The sequence below is a fragment of the Hydra viridissima genome, unplaced genomic scaffold, assembly GCF_058129835.1.
Source record: "Hydra viridissima isolate aposymbiotic clone 2 unplaced genomic scaffold, HvirCarnegie_v1 scaffold_4, whole genome shotgun sequence".
NCBI lineage: Eukaryota > Metazoa > Cnidaria > Hydrozoa > Anthoathecata > Hydridae > Hydra > Hydra viridissima.
In genome coordinates this window covers 18809848-18835755 of record NW_028324303.1, presented here as the reverse complement: position 1 = coordinate 18835755, position 25908 = coordinate 18809848, and the positions used below count along the sequence as shown (strand labels likewise).

The 25908-nt window shown below is 28.6% G+C and overlaps 3 protein-coding genes across 5 annotated transcripts in view; 2 read left to right on the top strand and 1 right to left on the bottom strand.

Moving 5' to 3' along the window:
* Window positions 1-1559: 1559 nt before the first annotated feature.
* LOC145183508 (lactosylceramide 1,3-N-acetyl-beta-D-glucosaminyltransferase-like) lies at window positions 1560-8630 on the top strand. 3 transcript variants are annotated; one of them, XM_090084999.1, is made up of 4 exons: window positions 1560-1897; window positions 5337-5407; window positions 6772-7545; window positions 7754-8630. In XM_090084999.1, exon 3 carries the CDS (start codon window positions 6865-6867, stop codon window positions 7537-7539), a length of 675 nt encoding a protein of 224 aa, XP_089941125.1. In that variant the 5' UTR covers window positions 1560-1897; window positions 5337-5407; window positions 6772-6864; the 3' UTR covers window positions 7540-7545; window positions 7754-8630. The 3 variants fall into 3 exon arrangements, with proteins under 3 accessions (XP_089941125.1, XP_089941124.1, XP_079914996.2); XM_090084998.1 differs by having other exon boundaries at window positions 5197-5407; XM_080058870.2 differs by lacking the exon at window positions 1560-1897 and having other exon boundaries at window positions 4902-5407.
* Window positions 8631-13757: 5127 nt separating this feature from the next.
* On the top strand, window positions 13758-14916 carry LOC145183736 (uncharacterized). Its single transcript, XM_080059183.2, has one exon. It carries the CDS (start codon window positions 14154-14156, stop codon window positions 14835-14837), a length of 684 nt encoding a protein of 227 aa, XP_079915309.2. The 5' UTR covers window positions 13758-14153; the 3' UTR covers window positions 14838-14916.
* Window positions 14917-19265: 4349 nt separating this feature from the next.
* Window positions 19266-25908, bottom strand: part of LOC149890307 (uncharacterized) — a 53040-nt gene continuing 46397 nt past the window's right edge. Inside the window, exons 18-23 of the mRNA XM_090084407.1 lie at window positions 23057-23098; window positions 22776-22965; window positions 22206-22400; window positions 21961-22085; window positions 19579-19671; window positions 19266-19458 (exon numbers count right to left, since the gene is read on the bottom strand). Of these exons, the coding sequence (XP_089940533.1) occupies window positions 19290-19458; window positions 19579-19671; window positions 21961-22085; window positions 22206-22400; window positions 22776-22965; window positions 23057-23098 (814 nt within the window). The 3' untranslated portion in view covers window positions 19266-19289. The remainder of the gene's footprint in view (window positions 19459-19578; window positions 19672-21960; window positions 22086-22205; window positions 22401-22775; window positions 22966-23056; window positions 23099-25908) is intronic.

Sequence of the window (25908 nt, the reverse complement as noted above, 5' to 3'; positions counted from 1 at the left end):
ATATAAAAAACTGTAACAATAACACACGATAAATAAAACTATGTTATGAATATGAGAAACAACGTGTAAAACGTTTCTGAAGGAACTAAAAAGTAACAGCATTAAACATAACTAATTTTGAGAGTCGTCTGAGTACGAAAGTGACAAATGATGCAATGAAACTTCCGCTGAAGTTCTATAGAACTTCAGCGCCTATAGGCGCTACTACATGTTGTTCTAAGACTGCCGATGAAGATGTAGGCATTAGTTTACGATGTTCCAAGCGAGTTTTCTTGATAGATTGTCGAATTGCTCTTTGTTTTCTACCCCCATTTCGATCAGCAGCTCCTCCTAAATAGTGGACCACAGCTTTCTGCACATCACTTTCTGATGCACCTTTCGTTGGTGGATTTCTTTGTAATGCTCCTGCAAAAGTTCATCATAAAATAATACAGTTATGTTCAGACTTTGTTCACATTATAATAGTATACTTAATATTACTAAATAAAATATTTTTTATACACTAAATATTTCTAGTAATTAAAATCTCTTTATCAAATAGAATAAGTATTTTTTATGGATTGAACAACTGTTTCTGAAGTTAATGTGCTAAATTATAAGTGAACGATATTTAAAAAAAACAAGTTTCGCTTACTCTCCAGAACTTTTCGGCATTTCAAGTCACGAAAGGGTTTCTTTTCATTTTCACCAATTCCGGACCAATTCAAATACTTTACTAGTGAAAAGAAGCTAATATATTAGCTTCTTTTCACTATAAACTCCAAAAACTCACGGTTTGAAAATTTTGACTTTTTTGCCGACTAAATATCCCAAAATTACCCTTTTGAGGGTTGATTCTATATATATTGAGGACTCCAAAAGAATAAATTTTAAAATCCTGGATTAAAATCCAAGGGAGATATTTAGCTTCGAAATTACCGAATTTTCTCACTTACTGAAATACTTTGTTTTGGAATTGTAAAGCCTAAATTAGCTCAAATAATTTTAATATCTATTTTATTATATTGATGCAAAATAATAAATAGATAACAATAAAAAAATAAACAATAAAATTATTATTCACAAGTTTTCTAAATTTAATTATCACAAATATCTTCGTTGTGCCCTTTTGTGCTTCTTAGAATTTTTTGCTATTGTGAGGAGGGAAGATGAAGAAAATTGTAAACATTATCTTTAAGTTTTACCCGACTCAAACACGCTACATTCGAACGAGGAAAAGAGTGAGTCAACCAAAAAAACACCAGGTGGACACACATGTCTAATAACATGAAAAATGAATAAGTCACACCATAAATGATTAAAACTGTTTCGCAAACACGACTTGAAACACAATGATATGATTTTAATTAGTAAAGTCCTAGAAAGTTCTGTAGCCACTCTGATATAAAGACTAATAAAAAGAAAACCAGTAAAACTTGTTTTAAAGAATACCATGACTCAGAAGTTGAAACTAAAGTACTGAACGAACTTGAAGAAAAAAAAAGAAATTTATTGTCTGGACGAGAATTCAAAATAACACCTGCGGACAGATAGAAAAGGAACGGTTGAGAAAATCTTTTAGATTTTTTTATATTTTTTTTTTTGAGAGATTTTATTTTGGAGCCCTCTCTTTGGAGAGATGTTTTCGGGAAAATTTTGATGAAGTGTTTTAAAGAGAGTTTTAAAAAGGATTTTAAGAAAAAGAAAAAGTTTTAAGAGATTTTAAGAGATAATACGAGAAAAGAATTTAAAAGAGTTTTAAGAGATTTTAAAAGAGGATTTATGAGAAAAGGATTTAAAAGAGTTTTAAGAGATTTTAAAAGAGGATTTATGAGAAAAGGATTTTTGAAGATTTTAAAGAGAATTTAATGATAAGAATTTATGGACATTTTAAAGAGGAACTTATGAGAAGGATTTGGTAAGGAAATGTATTTGAGTAGTTTTCAATTTGCGTTATCATAAGTATTAATGTATTGTTTTATGTATGAGTTAATATTAAGAGAATGTATATATATATGTATGAGAAATAATTGAGATTATTGATTTAAATAAATAAGTAAGAGAAGAAAAATCAGTCGTAAGTATTTTTATTTTTGCTTTCATTTTAGGTAAGGCAATATTAACATTATAAATATTTTTATTATTGCTTTATTTGAGTAAACAATTTTTATTTAAAAAGTCTGATGCTCCTATCGCGCTTTTACCACATCTGCGTTACACACTGACAGTCCTACCTCACATTCTATCACTCTCTATATTTGCGCTACCATTACACTTACATAGAACTGCCACAGTCACATTTAATAATCATCATCCATTAACATAAAATATAAAAAAAAAAATAATTAATAAAATCCGCCGCCCTCACACTATTGTAATCAACAAACAATTCAACAGCTGTTTGCAATAATCTGGATGAGACATAATCTTTTTGAATCTTTGCCAATGAGGCTTGAAATTTGAATGGAGTGCCTCTGTTGCTTGCTCACTCTAAATTCCAAGACCAGTTTTATGGTACTTTAGAAATTGTGGAACATGGTAAAAGACAGCATAAACTGTTGGTGTGACAGAAACAGTCAACTTTAGATAATTGCTCTTAAACTCTTGAATCTTTTTCTCAAAGTCTGGAGAGAGTGAGCATCCAAAACGAGAATTAACAACTTGGAGAAACAAATGTAGAACATGGCAGATGGATGATGCTTCAAATGTCTTATCAGCTAAGGTTATCTGCTTCAGAGCGTCAATTTTTTTCAGCAACTTCATGCAATCATTACCATTGAAGTGACCACCATGGTACAGCTGTAATGGAATATGTATTGAAGTCAACCATTCTTTTTTTTTTGGCTAAACTTGAACCAAGTTCTTAATAAGATGGTTAACAACGCCAAGAAGCAAATGAAGTTCCATTGGAGGAATAGCTTCTAAGATTAGCTTTTCATCTGGGAATCGAAGTATTGGTGGATGAACAGCATTCTCGAATTCTTTTTACTTCTTTAGATCAGCACCAGATAAAATAAACTTTTGATGTTGCTCTCTGATTTTTCCAAATGTTCCAAACGTTGAAAATTTGGCTCAAGAAGGCGAACTAGACTAACTTGGTTTAGAAAAGATCCGAGCTTTCTAATTTTATTGTTTGAAAGCCCAGTACTCTGCTGAATATCAACCATATTTTTTGTTGTCAAAGGGCCTTGAAAGAGTGAACGAGCTGCAGATGTTCCTTAAGAAAGAAAACTAAATCATTTACTTCACATATAAATTGTATTGCTCAGAATGTTCAGAGTAATAAAACAACTAACCTTTTCTTATCGGAAGAGGTTTGCCATGATCTTGACCAAAACGAGTTGTTCCGCCCGGAGATGTTTCTTTCGATGCAATGACAGATGAAACAACTTGTTCTGCGCCCACAGAATCTTCCAATGCAAATTTATATAAGTTTGCACGGCGAGTTGTATCACTGCAATTGTGAGAAATTCCACGAGCAATGATAGACAAGCATTTTGTGCATCTTTTTTCAACTGACTTTCTTTCTTCTTGCAAAGATTTTGATGCAAGACCCTTTTCAAATGGATGCTTTTCTTTGCCTTTCACCTTCGCAATTTGACAAATAATGCAATCACAACATTTTGTATGTCTTGTTAATAGCTTCACAATAAAGGAATCAAAACTGTGGAGCTGAATTGCCTTTAAGACATTAGCTCCATCACCCAATTTTTTCAGGTTGCAACGGCATGTAACACATATTCCAAGTGGCACTCTTTCATCCTGAAAAATCACATCAGATGAAATTTAGCGATGAATCTCAGAAATGAAATGTTTTGAAATTTCTCTGTCACTTTTCTTCATACAAATAAAACACACTGTCCTTCTGCAATGATCATGGTCTTTGAAAAGTGTAGGCATTTCTATTTTTTCTAAAAACAGCTAAAAATAACAATGATTTCAATACCTACGCATTATTATTTTTATTTAGTTTGTAAGTGTAATATTTTTTAGCGTAATATAAAGAAAGAAAGTCATGTTGATACTTGTAACTTTTATTTACGTTTATATATTAAATATATCAAAATTAATTATATACTCTTAAACTGCTTATAGTTTCTCGTATCATGACTATCATAAGTTTAGTGCTTCATCTTTTTATTTCATTTATGTGCAAATTCTTTGTGCTGAATTTGTCTCCAAGGAAATAGTTTTGCAATCAATTATGATTGTCTGAAGAGAGTGTGACAATAGCAATTACTAATGATTATTTAAAGAGAATATTCTAAATGACTGTACAAAGGGAATTGGTTGTGTCGCAATCGTTAGAGTATAGTAAAAAAATAATCTATTTTTGCTAACAAATAATTGTAAAGTATCCAAAAAATATAAAAAAGAGAAAACCTAAATATCTCCCTTGGATTTTAATCCAGGATTTTAAAATTTATTCTTTTGGAGTCCCCAACATATATAGAATCAACCCTCAAAAGGGCAATTTTGGGATATTTAGTCGGCAAAAAAGTCAAAATTTTCAAACCGTGAACTGATTCCATATTGATTTGATAATATGCCCTTAAATATTCAGTAAAGATGTTAGCTACTATGATATCAATGGCATCACCTAATTGATGTCAATGACGCAACTAATTTGGACTTAACTTAATAACTTGGAATTTTGCGAAGCTTCGTTTTATGTATAGAATTCGTCTAAAATTCATACTCGCACTTCAACCATGACGCAAATCTCCTATTTTTATATTGCAGGGTTTATTTATGCAACAAGGTTTCTGTGTTTAATGTCTATATGGATCAATTCATATGGTACATATGGACAAGTTAAAAAGATTTAATCTATAACCACTAGTAACTATTTCATTTTCGGTATTTTTTTATATAATCTTTAAGATTATATAAAAAAATACCGAAAATGAAATAGTTACTAGTGGTACGGAATGACAAATGACAGTTTTTCATTTACTGTCAACAAAAACTTGGTAAAGAAACAAAGCATCGCAACCTTGAATTTATTTGCGAAATGCGTAGCAAATGTTCTAAAATAACTACTCTATTAAAATCCAAGCTGCTCTACACTTTATTATTTTTTAAAGTTTTCATTGTTTGGTTTACTCTTTACAAAGTTGATTTTTACAATTACTACCTAAAATTTCCTAATGCATCCTTCAAAAATTCAAGTTCTGCAAATTATAATGCAAATGAAACAAGTTTTTTAATTAACAGCACCTCACCAGACTTTCTACCCTGGCATGAGCGAAAAGACAAATTAGACATTCTTAATTCAAATATCATATATATGAAATTTAACATACCAAGAGCAGTTAAGCTTGAAAAAGTTAACATAATACTTATTGTATCCACAGCACCTTCTCGTAATGATAGAAGATCTGCAATTCGGGATACTTGGTGGAGTCAATGTAAATCTTCTGCAAAGGTATGCAATGTTGATTTTTTAAAAATTTTTTTATATGTTGACAGGGAAAACTTGGAAAAGTCCGTGAATTCTCTCTAACTTATCTCACAGTCAGGAAAATGTTAGGAATTTTCTTAAAAATTTTAAAATTACATTTTAATACAATATTTAAAGGTAGTATTAGAAGTTTCATTTTATTTAACAAATTTTATATCTCACAAGTTTTTAGTTGTTATGACTATATTATCTTCAGTTTAGAAATATGTTATAAATTTACTATTACTTTCACAATTGATGTTGTATCAGTAAATATTGTCCAGAAAAAATAATCCTTTTTGTGTTAATATTTAGTTAGTGCAAGATAGAAATTAAAGGTTTGCAAGTATTTGTTAAGATATAAAAGTTTTTTTGTGTTTGTTTATCTTAACAAATATTTGGAAAATATTTTAAATCAAAATCTTTACTATAATCATTTTATTATAAACTTAAATTTTAATGTTAATGCTAAGATATCACCCATGAAGTTGATATTTTTTTTAAACAGTAGTAAAAAATTTTTCACTAGATGCACTTAATGAATGAAAAATCAAAACTGCTTATGTTAATATTTTATTAAACTGTTTTGATAGGGCTTTAAGTTTTTATGATAATTGATTAAATAATAAACAATAAAGCAAGAAGAAAGTTTCCTAAAATAAAGACAGAAACAAAAGTAGCATAAATCTATTAAAGTTGTATAAGTTAAAACAGAAACAGCTTTTTAATTATCAAACTGATGTAATTAAATTTGTTTTGTTCATCTCCTTTTTTTTTTTTTTTTTTTTATCAGTTTTATATTCTAAGTATTTAAGCAGTTTTAACATTTAGGTAATAGTTATATAACTCCTATAAGTTGAGACTTTCTTTTCAGTAATGAAATAATGTTGAGTTTTAGATGGTGTTTTTTTCTCTAGTTTTCATTTGCCAAGTACCTAAATTTTTGTACTCAATAGAGCAGTCTAAATGTTACATACATTGTTGAAAAGGGTGTCAGAGATAACACATTGTTATAATCACAATGTACCATATTAAATACCCTTTTCTCAACCTCTGGCATCTATTTTTCTTCATTTTCAATATCCTTTTCAAGCCTTTAATAGTAGGCAAGTTAATTGTCTATGGCATTAAATAGATTGTCAACAATAAAACGGTAAAATTTTCCCTGATTTATACAGTTTATCTCTTAAATATGAAAACTTTTTCCATTAAATTGCAAATTTTTAAATGATCAAAAACTGGAAATATTATTATAATCTTGTTGGTTGCTAACTTAATTTCTGTGTTAAATAGATGATTTTTAAAATGAGTAATGTTTTTAATCCAGTCCATATCTTTCTTGCTTCTAGGTATCTATTAAGTGTGTATTTCTGACAGATTGGAGAAATGAAAGTTCAGTTCTTGGTCAAAACCTATTGATTGAGTCAAATAATTTTGGAGATATGTATTTTCAAAATTTGAGTGGAGGTTATGATTTTGGTAAAAGGTTTCTTTATCATATGGTGTGGTCTATGCAAAACATTGACTTTGATTATTTTCTTCGACTAGATGATGATTATTTTTTCTGTATGGAACGCTTTCTTCAAGAGGTTCCCATGCCTCCAAAGAAAATTTATCATTGGGGTTGGGTACATTGCATTCCAAATATAGTGCGTCCTGAGGAAAGTGTAATCTTACTATCTAGAGACTTAATAGAAATTTTCCTAGGTCAAGATCCTGAAAAAATTCTTTGTAATCGATGGGCAGATCAAATGATTGGAATTTGGAATAATGAGCTTCACCTTCCTAAATTTTATCATCATGATAGTCGTTTGCATCATGATCCCCCAGCTCAATATATTGAAAGCTTTAAAACAAAACAAAATATTTGTACTGAATATATTGGGGTTCATGGAAGTTATCCAATACAAATGAAAATACTGTGGAATCATAGAGGTCCTAATAATTATGATGTAAACAAGACCCTTGACAGTTATAGTAATTTTTGTGGAAGTGATTCTATAATGAACTGGAGGTTGTTTGTGGAAACATGGAGGGTTGAGCCAAAGCTTTGCAAAGATGATCCTCATTGGGGTGGAACTTTCGGGATGACTTATATTGGGCGGCAAGGCCAGTGATATGATGTATGATTTTTTATTTTTTACTTTTCAATACTAAGTTTTTGAAAAAAATTTGCTTAATTGTGCTTTAGTGTTAATTGTGAATGATGTGAACTTCACTACTATTGTATGGAATTATTGCCTATACTATTTTTGTACACTATAAAAATGATTTCTTTTTTACTTTTTTTTAATTTTAAAATTCGATTTATTTTATTCCATATTTTTTTAGATTCTTTTTTTAATATCAAATGCTTGGTTTGCATGGCTTGAAGAATTCGACGCTGTGTTAGAAAAACATGTTTGTGTTGGTTATTTACTTGAATTAGAAAAAAGTTCCCTAAAGTAATCGCACACATACACAGCATAAATTTTTTTATTTTATATATTTATACTGCACAAAGTTTATTTTTTTATTAAACGATACTAAAAATTATCAAACAAATGTTTTTCTTGTGGTCATATTTTTTCTGAAGGACAATTTTTTTTTTTTCTTCCTTTCTTTCTTTCTTCATGTCTCACCAACTTACTCTTGCCTGAGCATTTCATTTAATCCATTTTTCACTGGAGAACTTTTTAGTTTTAGTAGTTCAAACTTTTTGAACTGCTATTGTTACAAGATTTCATGGTGTAAGACAATGATGTAATGTTGAACACCATGAAACATAATCATCCTAGTTCCTATTAACTACTTTTTAGTTTTATGATTTGACTGTGGACTTTGGTATATATTGTTGAATTCGTTAAGATGTGATTTGGTTTTTTGGCAAAATCACAAAACATCTTTTAGCCAAATATTTGTAGTTTGCAAATTGTTTTAAAAGTTAAACTCTAGTTAAACTATTGGATTGCCACAACTCGCAATTGAGAACATAAACAATTCGTGTTGTAGATAGTTGAAGATTTTCAGGAAAAGTATGACCTACACATTTAGAAAAATATATTTTATTCTCAGCAATTGATGATAATTTACAAAAATTTATAATTTTTAGTGTTATTACATATATCTTAAAAAAAAATTACTAAGTTATTTTCGATTTCCCTTATGTAACCAACAATTATATTTAAAGTAGCTGGAAATATAGTAGAAAAAATAATAAATATAGAAATGGTTAGTTTGATTTTGTATTGAGAAAAATCAAGAAAAGTCAATCTTTATATAACAAATAGTTAAAATAAAACATAAAAGAACAGAAATAATTTTGTTTCTTTGCAAAAGGTGTTGCTTTATTATTTGAGTATTGCTTTATACGTTACCTACAACAATTAGTTAACATTTTATTGCATGTCCTTTTTTTTTTTTAAACTTCAATAAGTCTTTTGGGCATGCTGTTGACCAATTTTTGACATGTTGATAAGTTAGTGAGAGGACGTGTAATTGAAGGAAATTTATTTCCAATATTATTTTCATAAATTTTCTATTGGATTTAAATCTGGCGATTGTGCTGACCAATACCAATTTTCTTATACCATCATCAATGTGTTAGATCAAAAGTTTCCTCAACTGATAAAGTAACTTTAAAAATTTTTTCTGAATTTTTTATGGTAAGTGATAAATTTTTTTCTAACCTTTTAATGTTAAGGGATAAAGTGAAGAGTAAGAAAAGTAAGTGATTTTTTTTTTCTTTCAGCTGCAGTTCTCTGAAGTGATAATAGTAAAAGATTTAAATATCTTTTTCTTTAAAAAAATAGTTAGCTGTCTGCAATGTTCTCGTGAAATGAGAACTTTCTTTTTGATTCAATAGTAAGTTTTTTTGTTTCAATGGTAGGTTTTTTGAGAAATTTTTTAAGAATAGTCCTCCTTCCCCAAATCACGGCTTGAAAAGGTTATTTGTGATTGTTTCCATGGAAATGGATTGGTATGTACAGGGCCTCTAAAATTGGAGAATTGTTTTTTAAATTTATGATCGGTATTTTCTCAAGTCAGTTTAAACAGTTCACCGTATAAATGATCTATAATGGAACTTTTAACACAAAATGAGTCTTCTATTTTTGAGATTTTTGATTTTTTTTTTTTTTCTAATCTTAAGGAGCACAAAATTGCTTATCATCACATAACTGATATTGTGTAAAATTACACAATATTGAGCTGAAACAATTTATCTTTAATAATTAATTTTACGATCAGCCAATACCAAGGCCTATTTCCTATCATAAAAATAGTTTTGACTCATTTCTCCGACAGCCTTTCATTATAATCAGATTTTCTTCCTAAAAACTATTTTCCAGGATATAAAACGAGGTTTGATTGCGTTTCTTATATAACTGTAAAAATAGTATTACAATGCACTTTTCTAGATTAAAGTCTGAGATTTAACTAAAGGTTAATTAACTGCTTGGTTAAAGGAATTAAAATCTCGATTTTTTAATTCTAAATCTATGAAAAAAGAACCCAGTAAACATCAGACGTCCTTAGACATCTAAGGACGTCCAATGTTTACTGGAAGCCAGAAAAGCAATTTTTTTAACCCAATGCCTTGCTTAGCTTTAACGCTCTACGTTTAAAAACAAAAGCTTTATATTTGACATTTAAAATAGTAGGTGTTTGAAACTGCGCTGGTCATTTTTTTCTAATAAAAGATTTTAAGCAAATTATAAAATGAAGTTAGGCTTTCACGTTTTCAAATACTGAGAATACTGCATTATCTATTGTCACCTCTAGTTCTTGTGAACGCCCCTCGGTGTTTGCGATTAAAGTAAACAACTCCTTTAAACTATTTTTTTAAGTTTTTGGCTGCACTAAACAACATCTTGAAATCTTTTTTTTTATTACATTAAAAGGCTAAAACATTTCTAAACATTCATCTGTTAAGTTATATATAAATATTAATTACCTAAAAATATATGTTGTTGTAGGGCATCTCTGATTGTTAATTGAACTTTGGAGAGCTGAGAATTTTAAGAGGTAAGCTAATTGAAGCTCTCAATTTTTTTCCACTAAGCAGTTAAAGTTTTAGAATGTTAAAAGGTTGCCTATGTTACATTGGGAGTGTAAAGATTTTTAAGAAAGTTAAATGGGAAGTGATGCAAAAAAAGTTGGAAATACTGTCTTAACCTTTTTTTGTGATGCTGCTGTCACCTTGATTTAGTGACATTAAGAAGCTTTTCAAACGCAGCCGTTGAAGAGGAAATTTTTTTAAAAAAGCTGTTTATATTTAAAAAATAAATCTTTACTACTTTTAAGTTTCTATTTTTTCGTTTTGTTGCTATGGATAGTACATTTTAACTACCAATGCTACTTTTTTAACATATCGGCTGTATATTAAAATATTAGCATTCGTAGTTAAAATGTACTGAGCTCGAAAATAATAATCCGAGCATGTTCATCATTCGTAGTTTTAAGAAGAAAATTGAAGTTCATTTTGAACTTCATCTGTAAAAACTGTGGAAAAAATTTCAAAGTTGTAAATACTTAGTTGTAGCCTGGAAAAATTACTTACATCTTTGTACATTTAAGTAATAGAAAATAAAAATTCTCCAACAGTTTTATAAAATTATTTAGAATAATTATCTTTTTTATTGTGATAATAAGAAATGATCTGCAAGTTTTATAGTAAATACCCATAGTAAATTTGGCTGCGGTATTTCATATTAGACATTTATCAGAAATGTGACTTTTTTTTTAACTCGGTTTATTTACACATTGCAAAGCAAAAGGTGCAAACATGTTTGGTATGTAATTGAACAGTTACTTTACTAAAAAAGATCGTGCAACTAAAAATATAAATTTTTGAAAAATAATTCTCAGAAAACCACGTTACTGTGGTTCAAAGAAATAAAAAAATACTCGTAGTATAAATATTTATTATAATATAAAAGAATTAAAGAATTGTTAAACTAAATAAAATTAAATGTTGAATTAAAAAAATTTTTTTTGATCGATTTTCTTTTTTTTCTTATTGCTCACAAAAGGTTTCCTCGTTACTTTGAACTTAAATTTTCAATTTAATTTCAAATTTCGTGTCAGCGATAACAATTTCTTTGATGTATGTAAAATAGTGAAAGCTAAGAAATCCTAAAAATTCTCCATTTTCAAAGCTTCGTAAGATAAGGTACGTTCGTTAGTCCATAAAATTTCCGAGTTTCATTCTAGAAAAAGTTACAGAAATCAACTTCCACCCAGACCATGAGTACAGGGGCTTAGTTTAAATTAAAAAAATAATTTTTGAAAAAAAAAAAGTTCTCCTAAAAAATAATATTTAGGTATGAAGATATGACATTTGTTTTTTAGATTTAATAGTTTAAAAAAATTAAAATTAAAAAATTAACTTCTGAAAAGTGTTATTCATATGTTGGATGCACCTGTCCAGTTGTAGTTGTATGATTGTACACCAGAAAGAAGAATATCATAAAAGTTTGAAAGGCAATGTTTTCGCCAAGTATGGAAAATAGCATTATACAAAAAAACATTAAGCAATTAAATATCGCTTTTCAAAAAGAAAAATCAGAGTTGACCCTATTTTTTGAATTGGTAGAACACCCTGATTTTGAAATCCCGGAGAGACAAACAAATAAAAAGAAGTAGAGGGAATGTTATGAAAAGCCAGATACTCGAAGAAGTTTAAAGAAGAAGAAAACAGGTTCCAAAAAAAGAAAGTACTTTTGATCCAAGGGAGATAAAGGGATCCATTAATACAAATCATAAAAGTTTTTAGAAATACATGTTCATATACATTTAGAAACATACTCGTATGTATTCCAAATAATTTCTAAAATACTTTTACAATAGTATTATTATACTTTTTTTTCAGATTAAGAAACATTAGATGTTAAATAATTTTATGAAGAATTAAGAGAATTAACAGTTCGTCAAAAATATCTATTTTAGGTTTTCAGAGTTATTGATAACTTTATTATTTCTGTTAAGAATTTCTTGTTAAAGCCAAATATTAATGAGAGTTATTCTTTTTTTAATCAACAAACATGTAAAGTTAAACCATTAGCCTTAGACCACCCTCGGAAAATAAAGGAACTTTGCAGACGCTAACATCATGAGCAACAACTGAAAGAAAATGCAGGAATTTGAATTTATTCTTAAAAACTACAAATATGTTGAATGTGCAAAAAGTAAAGATTGTTTGAAAAAAAAAAAATTTTAAATTAAGAGTATTTTCTGGAACCTAATGTCCTAGAGGATATTGTCTATAATTACAGAATCACGGCAAAATTATCCATTAAAAAAAATACATATAAAACAATAAGGGAAAGCACATTAACACAGAATTTACGCCCTTCAGTATGATAAGCTTACTTTTTACAAATTTTACTTATTATACTTATAATAAGAAAATTATAAACATTTTTTTTTTTTTTTTTTTTTTTTATGAACAATTTGGTTTCCCATTTAAAAGCTGCTATTAATAAACTGTTCCTCTACTTCGGAAGTGAAAACCGCTTCTCTACTTAAGCAGACGGTTTACACGGTCCTCTACTTAAGCAAACGGTTTACACGATTATACATTCATTCATCATACTTTAATAGCATAAAAAAAGTCTTAGTTTTTATTTCTCTTATTTATTCAGAAACGTAGATTTATTTTTGTAGTGTCAATACTCTTTATACTTACCGCTCTTCGTTACGATTTCCTCAACTCTCTGTTTAACATTTTTTCCAAGTATTACATGTTCAAAATTAATTTTCTTTATGCAGATTTTTTTCTAAACATTGGTCTTAATTTTGCATTAACCAACTACGGTTAATGCAAACAACCGGATGAAGATCGGAAGTTAGTTAAAGTATAAAAAAACCTCAACGTAATCCAATAATTACAAAATTGATAACGCATTAAACGTCATAATTTTTCACAATAGAAGCATATTGAAACACCATGGGTTTGGTGAATTTGTTGTTAAATGCGGTTTTAAATGTCTTTTTTTTACATTTTTATTGCTATTTTATTGACTTTGAAATAAATAATTATAAAAGTGTTTTTGATAACTTTCTCGCGATGATTAGGATGATAATATTGGGTAGGGCAATAATCAGTATATTTTCAATGAGTGAGATTGCTACTACGATAATGTTTAATTTTTCCTCGTCGCTTTAATCGTGCTGATTTACATGATGTCGAAATAAAGATGAGGAAAAAGAGTGTAATAGAGGTGTGAAGATGAGCGGATGTTATACGATGAGAATGATCATGAAGATAATGATGAGAGTAATTATTAGGGTGAAGATGATGAGGCTGATCAAGTTAAAAGTGATGAGGATAACGAGAATCATCAGGGTGATGAGAATGACGATGAAAACAATTAGAGTTGGGATAACAAGATTATTGTAATTATAGCTACAATACTAAAGATAACTACTAAATGTTTTTGTCCTTGTCAGCAACCGGACATTTACTTTTTATCATTGATTCTGCTGTTTACTTATTAATAACTGTTTTCCATCTAATTGCACTCTGTACAATGCTGATTGTATTAGTCGCTATGAAAGATATGTGACCATCTTTATGAACAATTAGTGCGTGTGTCACAAAGATAATTATTTCATTTATGTCAAAGCTGCATTTCCGCTGATGAATAAATAGCTGACTGTTTAAAAGAAATGATCCAGTAGCAAGCTGACGTTCTGGAAGAAATAAACAAAGTATATAACATAAAAGCATAGTTTGTATCTTTGTAAAATAATGGCTCCAGAGGATGAAAATACCTGGCTAAACGGTCAAGCAAAAATGGGTGTTATTGAAGATGAAATTGATGATTTTTTAAAAATTCTAATGGATGAACACAAATCAGACCCACTTGTTTTAAGTCAGAGTACAAAAAATACAGATATGCATTTCTTATGCGAAGGAGCATTAGTTGGAAGTATATCATCGCCATCGTCATCAACAAGTTGCAACGGAGGGGAATCACCAACGAGTTCCTATGGAGCAATTTATTCTCCTCCATCAAGTCCTGCGTCTAGTAGAACGCAAATGAACTTATCTTACAATAAAAGTATTCCATTGCCTGAAACAGTTATTCACATTCCAAACATAATGTTAGGGCAAGATAATGATGGCTCGTATAAGTATGACCCAAGACCTCTCGGAAGAAAAAAAAGGCGTAATTTGGTTCCTGATGAAAAGAAGACAATCGATTATTGGGAAAGAAGAAAAAGAAACAACCAAGCAGCGCGACGTTCTCGCGAAGAAAGACGCCTAAAAGAGTTACAAACGTTTCATTGCATGAAGCTTCTTCAAAATGAAAACACATCCCTAAAACAAACAATTCAATTAATGATAAGAAACCAGCAACAGCTACAAGAAGAAGTTAGTATGATGAAACAATTAATAGATCAGTCGTACAAACAACGTCGCGATACTTAAAATCTATTTTGAGATGAAACTTTTGTTTTATTTATTTTAATTAGTCTGTATATAAATAATATAAATATAATTTATTGATTCGTTTAAACATATTTAATCTGGTTTCTCTGAAAACACTGACAATAACTTTAGGAAGTTTAAAATTAAAAAATAACAAAAAGAATCATTATGCCGAGATAATTTTAAAATAAATATTTTCTTCTAATCTTTCTTTTCGGTTATTAAGTCACTTCGATTAATCTAATTCCCGTTTTAATCTAATTTGGAAGAAATGTTTATTTAACGTTGTCTGAAAAAGTATTTATCTATACTGGTCCATTTATAAACTAAGTAAATTTTTTACATATAGTTTATAAAAATTATGCTTTTTTAATTAATTATAGGCATATTTAAGTAACTTAGTAATAAAAAAATAATTACAATGTTAATAAAGCGAATATTAATAATAGTAATAACAGTCACAATAAATGTAGCGGCCATCGCACTAACAAAGCGATGAATGCTAGATTTTAGCCGGCATCAAAAGATAAAGTAATTGCATAAAAATACTGTTTCAAAGATTTCATATTAAGAAATTATTTTATTAATTTAAAAAAAAAGAAGAAAGATCTACTTTAAAAGGACTAAACTTTCCATTACTTACTTTATTATTATTTTTATTTTTATTATTTTTTGTTTTTGATTATTTTTTGTAATAAAAAACGTAACTACTTCGTTCTTCCTAAATAAAAAGCCTCTTTCAAACGAGAAATATTTGCGCATTTTGGTTTATAAAAAAACAATTTTGCTATACAAATGTTTTTCTAAATTCTCACTACATAAATGTATGACATCCTAGTTTATTAAAATGAAATCTGTGATTATAGGCAAAAATTACCCTGCCGCGGTGATCCTGTAGAAAAGAAAATTAATTTAAATTTCTTTACATTTCTCTGATCGGAAAAACATCTTGCATTTGAAGCATTGAGACACAAAGTGGCCTAACCTTCAAGTTTTTCTACTTACATTTTATGTGGTCCCCTCTATTACTCAAAAAGTGTAATATCTAAAAGTTTGCAATAATTTTAGTACGAAAATATTTATTTACACATAATATTTATATATACAAAATAATTGATTATACATAATCGTTAATTATGATTATCTGATTTATAGTTTTAGTTCAAAGCTTTTTTTCTCTTTTCTCAGAATTACTTTTAACAGATTTCATCCAACCTGTTTCTTAATCCCTCATTTTATTGTTTATTAAACCTTATGATATCTGTTAACTTAATCAACTGTCTTTTACACCGTGGTTATAATAAATATCTATCACATTTTATTGAAGCCCTAAAGGAAATTAATCGAGGGAGAAGGGGTTTAGAGATACCTTCAGGCTAGCACGACTTCGTAAATATGCAAACCTGTGACTTGATAATTTTTTTATTTACATCTCCGGAATTACCTCCTTACTTCAATTAAGTATATAAACAATTACTGATTTAAAATTATTCTGACGGACTTCCTAAGAAACTTTCATTCCAAACAAATTACAAAGATAGTTACCATGTGAATTATCTTTCTTCTGTATTTATAAACATGTTGCTTAGAAAAACTATATTTGTAAAAAAGTGATAGTATAAACCTGTATAAAAAGGTCGTGAAATGCAAGTTATTTTGTACTTCTACGAAGTTTCTAACTTTTAATATTAGAATATTATTTTAGTGCAACCCTAGTTTCACAAAACATCGTCAGTACAAAAGTTTAATGTTGTGGAAAAATATGTTGTTTAACGATAAATAATCTTAATAGTTCGAAAAAACTGTAGATTAGAATGTAAAAGTAGACCAGAATAAATTATAAAGCTGGTAAAATATTCATTATGTTGTCGTTTTAGCATAATTAAAAAATATTCATAATTATATTTAAAAAGTTTTTCTAAAAATTTACGGAAAAATTTATTTTTAAAAGCAAAACATTACTAGCCTGGTTTTTTAATATAAAGAGTAATTTAGAAACATTTTTAAGTTTTTTATAAAAACTAAAAATTCTCTCCAGTGTCTCAAACACAAAGAAGCTTTAAAAGATTAGTTTTTAAAACATGTGATTCATTCTTTTTAATTTTAAAACAGAATAAATGACTTAAATGTTTAAAAAAAAAAGTCTTTTTAAATTTATTTTTAACTTGAATCGAAACATTATTTTTATATTGATACACATAATGATAAAAATATATTTGTAAGGGGGTTAACTTTAATTTAAAGAAGGAGGTCAACGTTTGTGAATAAATTTTCTAAAAAACTCAATGAAAAAGTGGATAGGTGCTATCCCTCATCATTGTACCAACTTTTCTAACTTAGATAAGCGCCATGTGTTTTGTCCACCAGGAGAAGAATCGTGGTGTAGTTATAAGAAAAATAAACTTAAAAAACACAAAGAGAAGATTAATTTACCAGAGCGGATGTTTCCTATCTTGTCAAAGATTTTCCATGATCTTTCAAATGATGATCTTCTTTGCAAGTGCATCCATGGGGAAACTCAAAAGCCTAACGAGTCTCTGAATAATATTATCTAGATGAAATGTCCTGAACAAGTCTTTGTCGAAAGGTCAATTCTACAGTTAGGTGTATATTGTACTATTCTTCACTTCAACGAAGGTCAATTTGGACTTGTTAAAGTGTATGAAAAACTTGGAATACAGACCGGTGTCTGTATTAATATTATATCTGAAAAAATGAACCGACGCAGCATCCAAAATTTACTTATTAAAACATCAGATAAGACAAAATCAAAAAGAAAAAAACTAAAAGCCATCAAGAAGGGTTTATTGGATAAAGACTTACATAAAGAGGGAGGAGAAACTTATTTAAAAGGAGGATTTTAGTTTTAAAAACAAATTTTTTTTGTACTTTGATTTTCTACCGTATCGTTTTTCAAGAAAATTGTCTCACGAAAAACATCATAACTTTTGAATTAATAGTGATAACTACTTGAAAATTTCAGGACTTATTCTTCCAGTGTACTGCTAGTGCCTGAGTTTTTTTCAAATAAATTTATTACTTCTAAGTCTTGGTTAGGAAAGATCAGAGGCCTAGTAGCAGATTTTTCGAAAATAAAGTTGTTTTGAAGCATAACTTTTAGTAGAAACATGATCTTTTAATAAAAAAAACTCACGCACAAGATACAGGTAGCACGAGCAAGTATAGCAAGTTTAAAAGTAAAATGAGCTTTTACTCTTGAGTAATTGTGTTTCTAGTAAACTCTATTTTTATTTTGACTATTATAGGCCTCTATGTGATCATCAATATATTATTGGTGTTCGAAAATTTTTTTTACACATTCTGTACTTTTGAGAAAATTAATGCTTAATGAATAAAAAGTAACTTTTTTTGATTACGTAGGAACCACCTTATATATTGCTTTAGTTTGCTGTAATTATTCGCTCTGTTTGCTTTTATCTACCGACGCATCATATTTATTCAACAAAATATTGAAGTTGTGAAAAAATATATATACCGTGGTGTGACGAGACAAAGTCCTATGTTTTGAGAAAGTCCTAATTTAAGAAATGGCAAGCTTCGTATATATAAAATAAATATTTTGGGAAAAAAACATAGTTATTTTTACTAGATATCTAGTTATTTAAAATGATTTAATTTTTTTTTCTAAATATTTATCTTATATATAAGAAATTTGTCATTTATTAAATTAGGACTTTCTTAAAGTATAAGACTTTGTTAGGTCACACCACGGTACCTAATTATATACATATTTTGGGTATGTCCAGCCACGTATCAGACATCCACTAGACACGCCCCTGGACAAAGTTATTCTAATTCTGAAAAGGAGAATTTATTAATAAAAAATAGAAACAGATATAAAAAAGATGATCTCATTAAATTCGTAAGAGACAACAACAACAACAAGTTTTACATTGTTGCTATTTATTGTAAATAAAATGTTTAAAAAATTTCCCGAAATTTACAATACAAAAATTAGAAATTGTTAAATACTGCTCCGATAAACTTAAATAATTGGGCTAATGTTTGCTGAGTTGGCAATTTAGCAAATACAAGTTGATAATTTACCATGACAAACGCGGTATCTAATTGTGTAAATTAAAGGTCGACCAGCCGTCCAAAGTTTGGCGACACTTGTGTAAACAAACACCAAAAAATAAAAAGCCAAAAAAAACTAACCAAATAAAACTGTAAAAAGTGAGAAAAATAAAAATGTAAAAAGAGAAAAAAAATAAAAAATATAGAGAAGCTGTAAGCTCATTAAAATAAATTTATTTGAGCTTGTGTAAATTACTTAGTCTGCTAACACGACAAAAGATTGCAAACAAAATACCAGATAAGGTCATTTATCAAAGAAAAAATTCTATTGGATTGAAAGTTAAATAAAAAAAATCCAAAATTCATGAAATAAATAAATACGTTAAATGTAAAAAAACAGAATGTACAGTAAATTTAAATATTTAGCCCATTAACCATTTTGGTTAGCGGTGATTCTGAAAGTCCAGCTGAAAGAAGCTTATTAAGCAGCTGTTTTAAGAGATAGACGCTTGTAAATCCATGGGGAGGACTCAAGTAATACTTCTCCACATAAACTTCGTACTTTTGCATTAAGGATATCAATCTAAAGCATATTTCAAAGTTTGACATGAAAGTTTCAACTTTTGTAAATTGCAATTACATTCCTCATAAAACTGCAGATTGAAAGAGAAAATTCAAAAAATAGAACTTTTTTGTGTCTTACTTGTTCGCATTGTCACTTCGCTGCGTTAGTGGAAGGTTGGTTACATCAGGCAAGTCAACTTTTGCTGCAGCATTTAGTATACAGAAGAGAAACCTTAAAAATGTAACAAACATTCGTCAGTATATAGAATATTTACTACTTTCAAAAACACAGGTGCATTTGAATTGAAAAAAACACAGGTGCATCTGAATTGTACTAGAACTATAAATATAAAAAATCTTCAGAAACTAAGCCCTTAATTTGTTTTTTTTTCTCCATAAAATTTTATCACAAACTCAGAATTCAGCACTGAACAACGGAGTAGTAACTAAGACTGCAACAGTTAACCATGTGCATTTTAAAAGTTTTCTTCTGTAAAAATATGATTTATCTTTCATTTATCTTTAACTTATGTCGGGTGCATCTCTATCATAATTATTGATCTAAAGAGAACCAATTTTCAGTAAAGAAACTGAAACATGGTTCTCTAACTTTAGATCAACAATTACTTTGTAAAATTCCTCGATCAGCGCAACACAAAAAGCACAACACAATAATCACAACACAATCGGGGATCATAATGCAAAATAATCTTATATTAAGTTCACTTTCCTAGGCATAACAGGTACAGCGATGTCTTACCAAAGTAAAACATTGCTGTACCTGTAGCTTTATAAAGACAACAAAGATTAATCATCGATTTAGTAATTACAAAAACTAGGTACTTTGAGAAATAAAATCAATTAAGCAGTACGCCCATCTTTTTAAATTCATTTTTCTCAATTTGTTTTTGTATTAACTGTTAGCTGAAACTCGAAGTTAACAACGTATTAAATTAGTAAATTTTAAAAAAGAGAAATGTTTTTATAAAAAAAATTTATCAGGATGACCCATTAAAATTGGAAGTAAAGTTCCAAGTAAACTTTAAAAAAGGTGTTAGCAGTCATTTAGGATTATATCATTAATTTTTATTTACACATATTACAGCCGAGACTTTATTTTCACTATATCAATGCCGCGACAGTAATGGTCTTTAACACCTCATGATTTGAGGCTTTCACAAATCAAGCGTTGTGAAAGGCGAAGTCTTATTTTTCGCAAATGTGTTTACACTAAAATACATTTAAACTGAATATAATTTGCTTGAATTTCCAACCAATTCATACTTCAGATGACTGCTTGCCAGAAGTTTCTGTATTATAAATACTAGTTTTTCTAAACCTGTCTTGAAAAATTTCAGCTACTTAACAGTAGAAGAGTTACTCCAGTAACATGTTTGGTTGCGGTTATTTCTGAAATGATCGAGTTTAGTAAGTTTAACGCTGTAGTAGCTTCATCTAGTATATCCTTTTTTAATAACATCTTCAACACGCTCTAAAGTTTTTAATAAAATAACTAGAAAGGTAGCAACTGATAGAAGGAAAAAATTGGATTATCTGAATAAAACAAGGCGAAAAAATTCTAGATAATGAATGCGATGAACTTAAAGAAATAAAATTTGACAAAGATTTACTTAGATGTTTTAGAAAACATTAATCATAATCAGTAAAAAACTGAAAAAAATACATTTTCTAAGTAAAAAAATCTTTTCAAGGTTCTTTTCTAGGTCTAAACATTTTCCAGATAATTCAAAGTATCATAAATAACTAACCAAACACTCTATATATGATTACTTATTTATAATACTTTGAAAAAAATAAAATCCAAATGCTCCTACTTTTTTTGGAAATCAATGGATACTTATTATCAAATATTAGTATAGAATATAAAAAAATGATTGCAAAGAGCTATTAAAATATAATCACAATTTTGTGCCTGCTGTTAAGACAAATTTAATGCTAAGTATAAAATCATTTCTGGTGGAAGGCAAAAAGAACTGTACTTCAATTTGGCCAAATAATCAATCTAATTAGGCTAACAGCTGGAGTTAACATTCTCACGTGTAAAAACATCGATCAATCTTATTGCTAATACCAGCTTAAGGAAATTAATTCATAAATATAATTTAACTTTTTGTTTAGCAAAAACTTTTTTGGCTAAAAAGTACCTGTTAATAATACCAAACCTTTCTTTTTTGCATCAACCTGCACTATGAAGCATCACTCTAATAATCTCTTCTAGCTCAACCTAGTGATATGCATTAAGCAAATTGCAGCTTGATGAGAAATGCATTTTTTCACAAAAGCTAATAACACGCTAAATGTACCAGAGTAAAGCCTGATTGAAGGGTTTTTGGCTAGAGTGCAGTAAAGAAAAAACTGCTTTGGTAAAAAACTTACATAGCACCTAAAAAGTTTTAGTGATCATACGTTATGTTAAAAAAAAAAAAAGATAAAATAATAAATGTGTGAAAAAATACAAAATAGTGAAAAAAGAATGCTTTCAATATATAAATTTGTAAACCTGCAAACAAAATAAACAAGATCGCAGAGCATAACTGTTTCATCTACAACCATGTTAGAAAGAGCCGAATTTAATTGAACATTCTTTATATATTTCTTCATTTTGGAAACAGACTTACATAGCACCTAAAAAACAAAAAATAATTGCCTTTAGTAAAAAATTTTTATACAAAAATTTCTTTAAACCAAACAAGCTTTGCAACATTACATATTAAATCGAGAAAATATTTTTTAAAAAATTTATACCTGTAAACTATCAGTATCAAAGGAAATGCAGCTTATCTTGGTGGATTCTAGAAATTCATCAATTAATGATTTGGATTCAGCTGAATGTTTAAACATTGAAAAAGTCTTTCCTATCAACATGTATAACTGACCAACACCATCAGCATTGTCACCATATATTAGGTTATCAATAACACAAGAGAAATGATCTTCATCCTTTAATTTTGTCCAAGAAGAAAAATTTTAAAACAACTTTAAAACAAATAAAAGCAATTACAAATAAAGAGAACAATCAAGCACTTTAAAAACCATTTTGAAGAATATTATTCATACAATGCAATCCAGAGAGAAAATCTCTGAGATTTTAAATTGCTTTCACTATAGGAAAGTTATTTGAATGAACTTAAGCAATTGAAAAGAATTAACATTTAAGTGTTTGATTGATTACTTTTTACTGAACTACTACACAAAATGTTATAAATATATCAAAAGAATCTTTATGAAACACAAGAACTAGTATGTTGTACAATATCATAACCATAAAAGAATCCATACTACATACAATATAATAAATAAACAAAAGATGCTCACTATATCGGATGTTAGATTATTCCAAGACAGAGATGCAATAACCAACAAAGTAGGGAAGCATGAAGTTAGACTGCATATCTTTTTATTCTTCAAGGAAAGTTTCACAAACATTCCAACATAATCAGAGGAACTGTGTTTGCGAAGCAAATGTTGAACTTTTGTTAAAATAGATGAACTGTCAGGAAATAACCTAAAGTTAGAAAAAAAATAAAGATATTACTAAGATCAACTTCAAAAATCAAGACTTTTAAATACAGCTTTTTGAAATATCAAAGACTTACGTAGTCATCAACTCATCATTAATGCACAAACTTTGTTGAAAGCTATTACACAAAAAAAAAAAAAAAAAAAAATTGCACAAAAAACTATGATATTGGGAAAATATATTTAAGTATTTTAAGTAAATCAACAAGTAAACTTTGTTTTGTACACAACTTAAATATCATAACTCATTGAATTATGGATACAAAACATACACTTCATATCATGTTAGTTAACTTTTGGTACAAATCAACTCTAATAATGTTTATTACACAATATAACTTCTATTAAAAGGCCAAAATTGTATACTAAGATAAAAAGAAATTAAATTAATGTAAAACCTTGGTCTTTGACAGTTAGTGTTAGCTATAATCTTTTTAAATTCATACATACACAGGATGGCTAATAATATTATAACTGCTAGTTTATCAAATATAACACCAAAAATAAAAAAAATATTTTTGACATTTTTCTAAAATTAAGAATTGGGTGAGAAGCATTCTTTAACTTTTTATTTAAAATATTAAAAAATCCATCAACTTGAAGTAGAAACTTTTATCATAATGATAAGTTTACACTAGAACAATCTTACAATTGATTGCAAAATAAAACATGAAAGACCTAATAATAGGTGTCCATCACTCTACAAAACAAGAGGTTGAAAGCTGTAGCCTTTACAAAAATAAATGAAAAAGTTTTTATTACAAAACATTTTAGCATTTGGCCCTCTTGTTTTGTAGAGTGAAGGACCCCTATTCTAACACTGTAATTATGTGATTTTTGTATATGTGTTAATTTATATAAAAGGAGCAAATGAGCTAAAGAAAAGTATTAGGGGAGAGGGTGAGCATAGGTACAGGGTGAGCATTGGTACACAGGCAAATATTCAGCCATTTTAAATCAACTTTAACAGATGCAGATACCAAATGTATGTTGTTTATAACCAGTTCTTCCACAGAAAATATTGTTAGGTTTTGAGCATTTGTTACCTGTAAATTTACCTTTTGTTTATTTTGCTGCTACGTTGATTTTTTTCACATTTAACTGTGTATGGTAAATACACTATTTTTTAGAGTATTTGCTAATGTTTTAAATTGTTCAAACTTTTAAACCTAAAACTTAAAAAAGAAAATTAAAAAATTTAAAATTTTTTTGGTATATATAAAAAAAAAATATTTCACTTTGAAGCATTCACCTCTTTATGAATAGGGTGAGGATTGGTACATTGAAATCAGGAAGCATTGGTACAGAATTTTTAATATCTGTTCTGTAGATACATATATACTTGGTACAATGTGGTAAAATATATTTTTTTCTCAAATGCTTTGCTAATTCTTTCATACACTATGCACTATATGTAAACACATTGTGTACCAGTGCTCCCCATGTAAGGGAGCATTGGTACAAAAAACTATATTTAGAAAATTCAAAAGCATTATACTTAACCATTAATATTTCAATACAACGCGAAATACATCTATTTCTAAAAGCATAGTCCGTCAAATACTTATCAAATACAAGATTGGAGTCTACTCTGCTTTGAAGAAACCGCTCTTGCGTCCATATGATAAACAAAGGAGACTAAATTGGTGTCGTGAAAGAAGGTATTGGACAATAGAACAATGGAAAAACATTACATGGAGTAATGAGAGTAACTTTGAGCTGATCAATCGCAAATCTAACATAACAGTCAAAAGAATGGCTCACGAAAAGTATTACGCCAGGTACATTAGACCGACTGTGCAAAGTGGAGGAGGCTTGATAGGAATCTGGTCATGCTTCAATTACAAAGGTGTTGGTATGTGCCAAACATACACCGGGAGAATCAACTCCAGAATATACGTAGAAGTACTGGAAAACAAACTAATTCCATCAATTAACCTGCTTATGCTCAATGATAAACCATGGAAACTTCAACAAGATGGCGCTACTGCACATACTGCATACTATACAAAGGAGTGGTTCAACGATAATAATATCAAGACAACACTGTGGCCTCCATACTCACCTGATTTGAACCCAATTGAAAACATTTGGGCTTGGATTGACCGTGAATTGGCAAAGGTTCAAACTTCCACACTTGGCCAGCTGAAGGACGTCCTTAAGGAGACCTGGTATAAGGTCCCAGAAGCGATGAGCAAAAATCTTGTTGAGTCTATGCCTAGAAGAGTTCTTAGTTGTATTAAAGCAAAAGGCGGATACACAAAATAGTGATTGGTTCATAAATTACGCCTCCTAATGTATCGTGCGTCTAAATTTATGAACATTTTTTTTTGTCTAACTTTTTTAATACCATGTAGTTGTACCTAATTATTACTCAGTATTTGGATTTTTTTTGTAAATTTTTTTTAACTTTTGTATTCTGTATGTATTTATCTAATAAATAGAAAAAAAACTAAACTGAAATCTTTTTTCGTTATTGTTTTATCATTAAAAAACTAAAAATTTAAATTCTCAAATATGAGTGCGTCTAAATTTATGAAAACCACTGTATTAATATGTTGCTAATACATTTAAAAAATAGTGAAAATTATTTACTTCCAACTTTTTCTAAAATTCTTTTTGTTTTTTAATTTCTTTTTAAAATGTACCAATGCTCCCCCCTCTCCCCTATAATATTTCCAACATTAGTGGAAAAGAGGTTAACCATTCATTAAATAAATTGTTATTTAATGAATATTTCGTGGGTATACTGGCAAAAGATGTTAAGTCAAAAATTGGCAGTTTTGACTTAATGATGCAGTATTGTAAAGTTTACAACGCTAACAAACTGACAAAATGCACTAAGTCGAATGAAACATTTTTCTTTTCTCTGATTTCAATAATACATTTAACATTAAGTTTTAAAATGAGCATTTTATTCAGGCTAAAA

Bases quoted from the DNA above. Each gene is read 5' to 3' on its own strand.
- LOC145183508 (XM_080058870.2), top strand. From the start codon at position 4,994: ATGCGTAGCAAATGTTCTAAAATAACTACTCTATTAAAATCCAAGCTG. The intron at 5,408-6,771 runs GTATGCAATGTT...TCTTGCTTCTAG, and splicing joins AATGTAAATCTTCTGCAAAG to GTATCTATTAAGTGTGTATT.
- LOC145183736 (XM_080059183.2), top strand. From the start codon at position 14,154: ATGGCTCCAGAGGATGAAAATACCTGGCTAAACGGTCAAGCAAAAATG.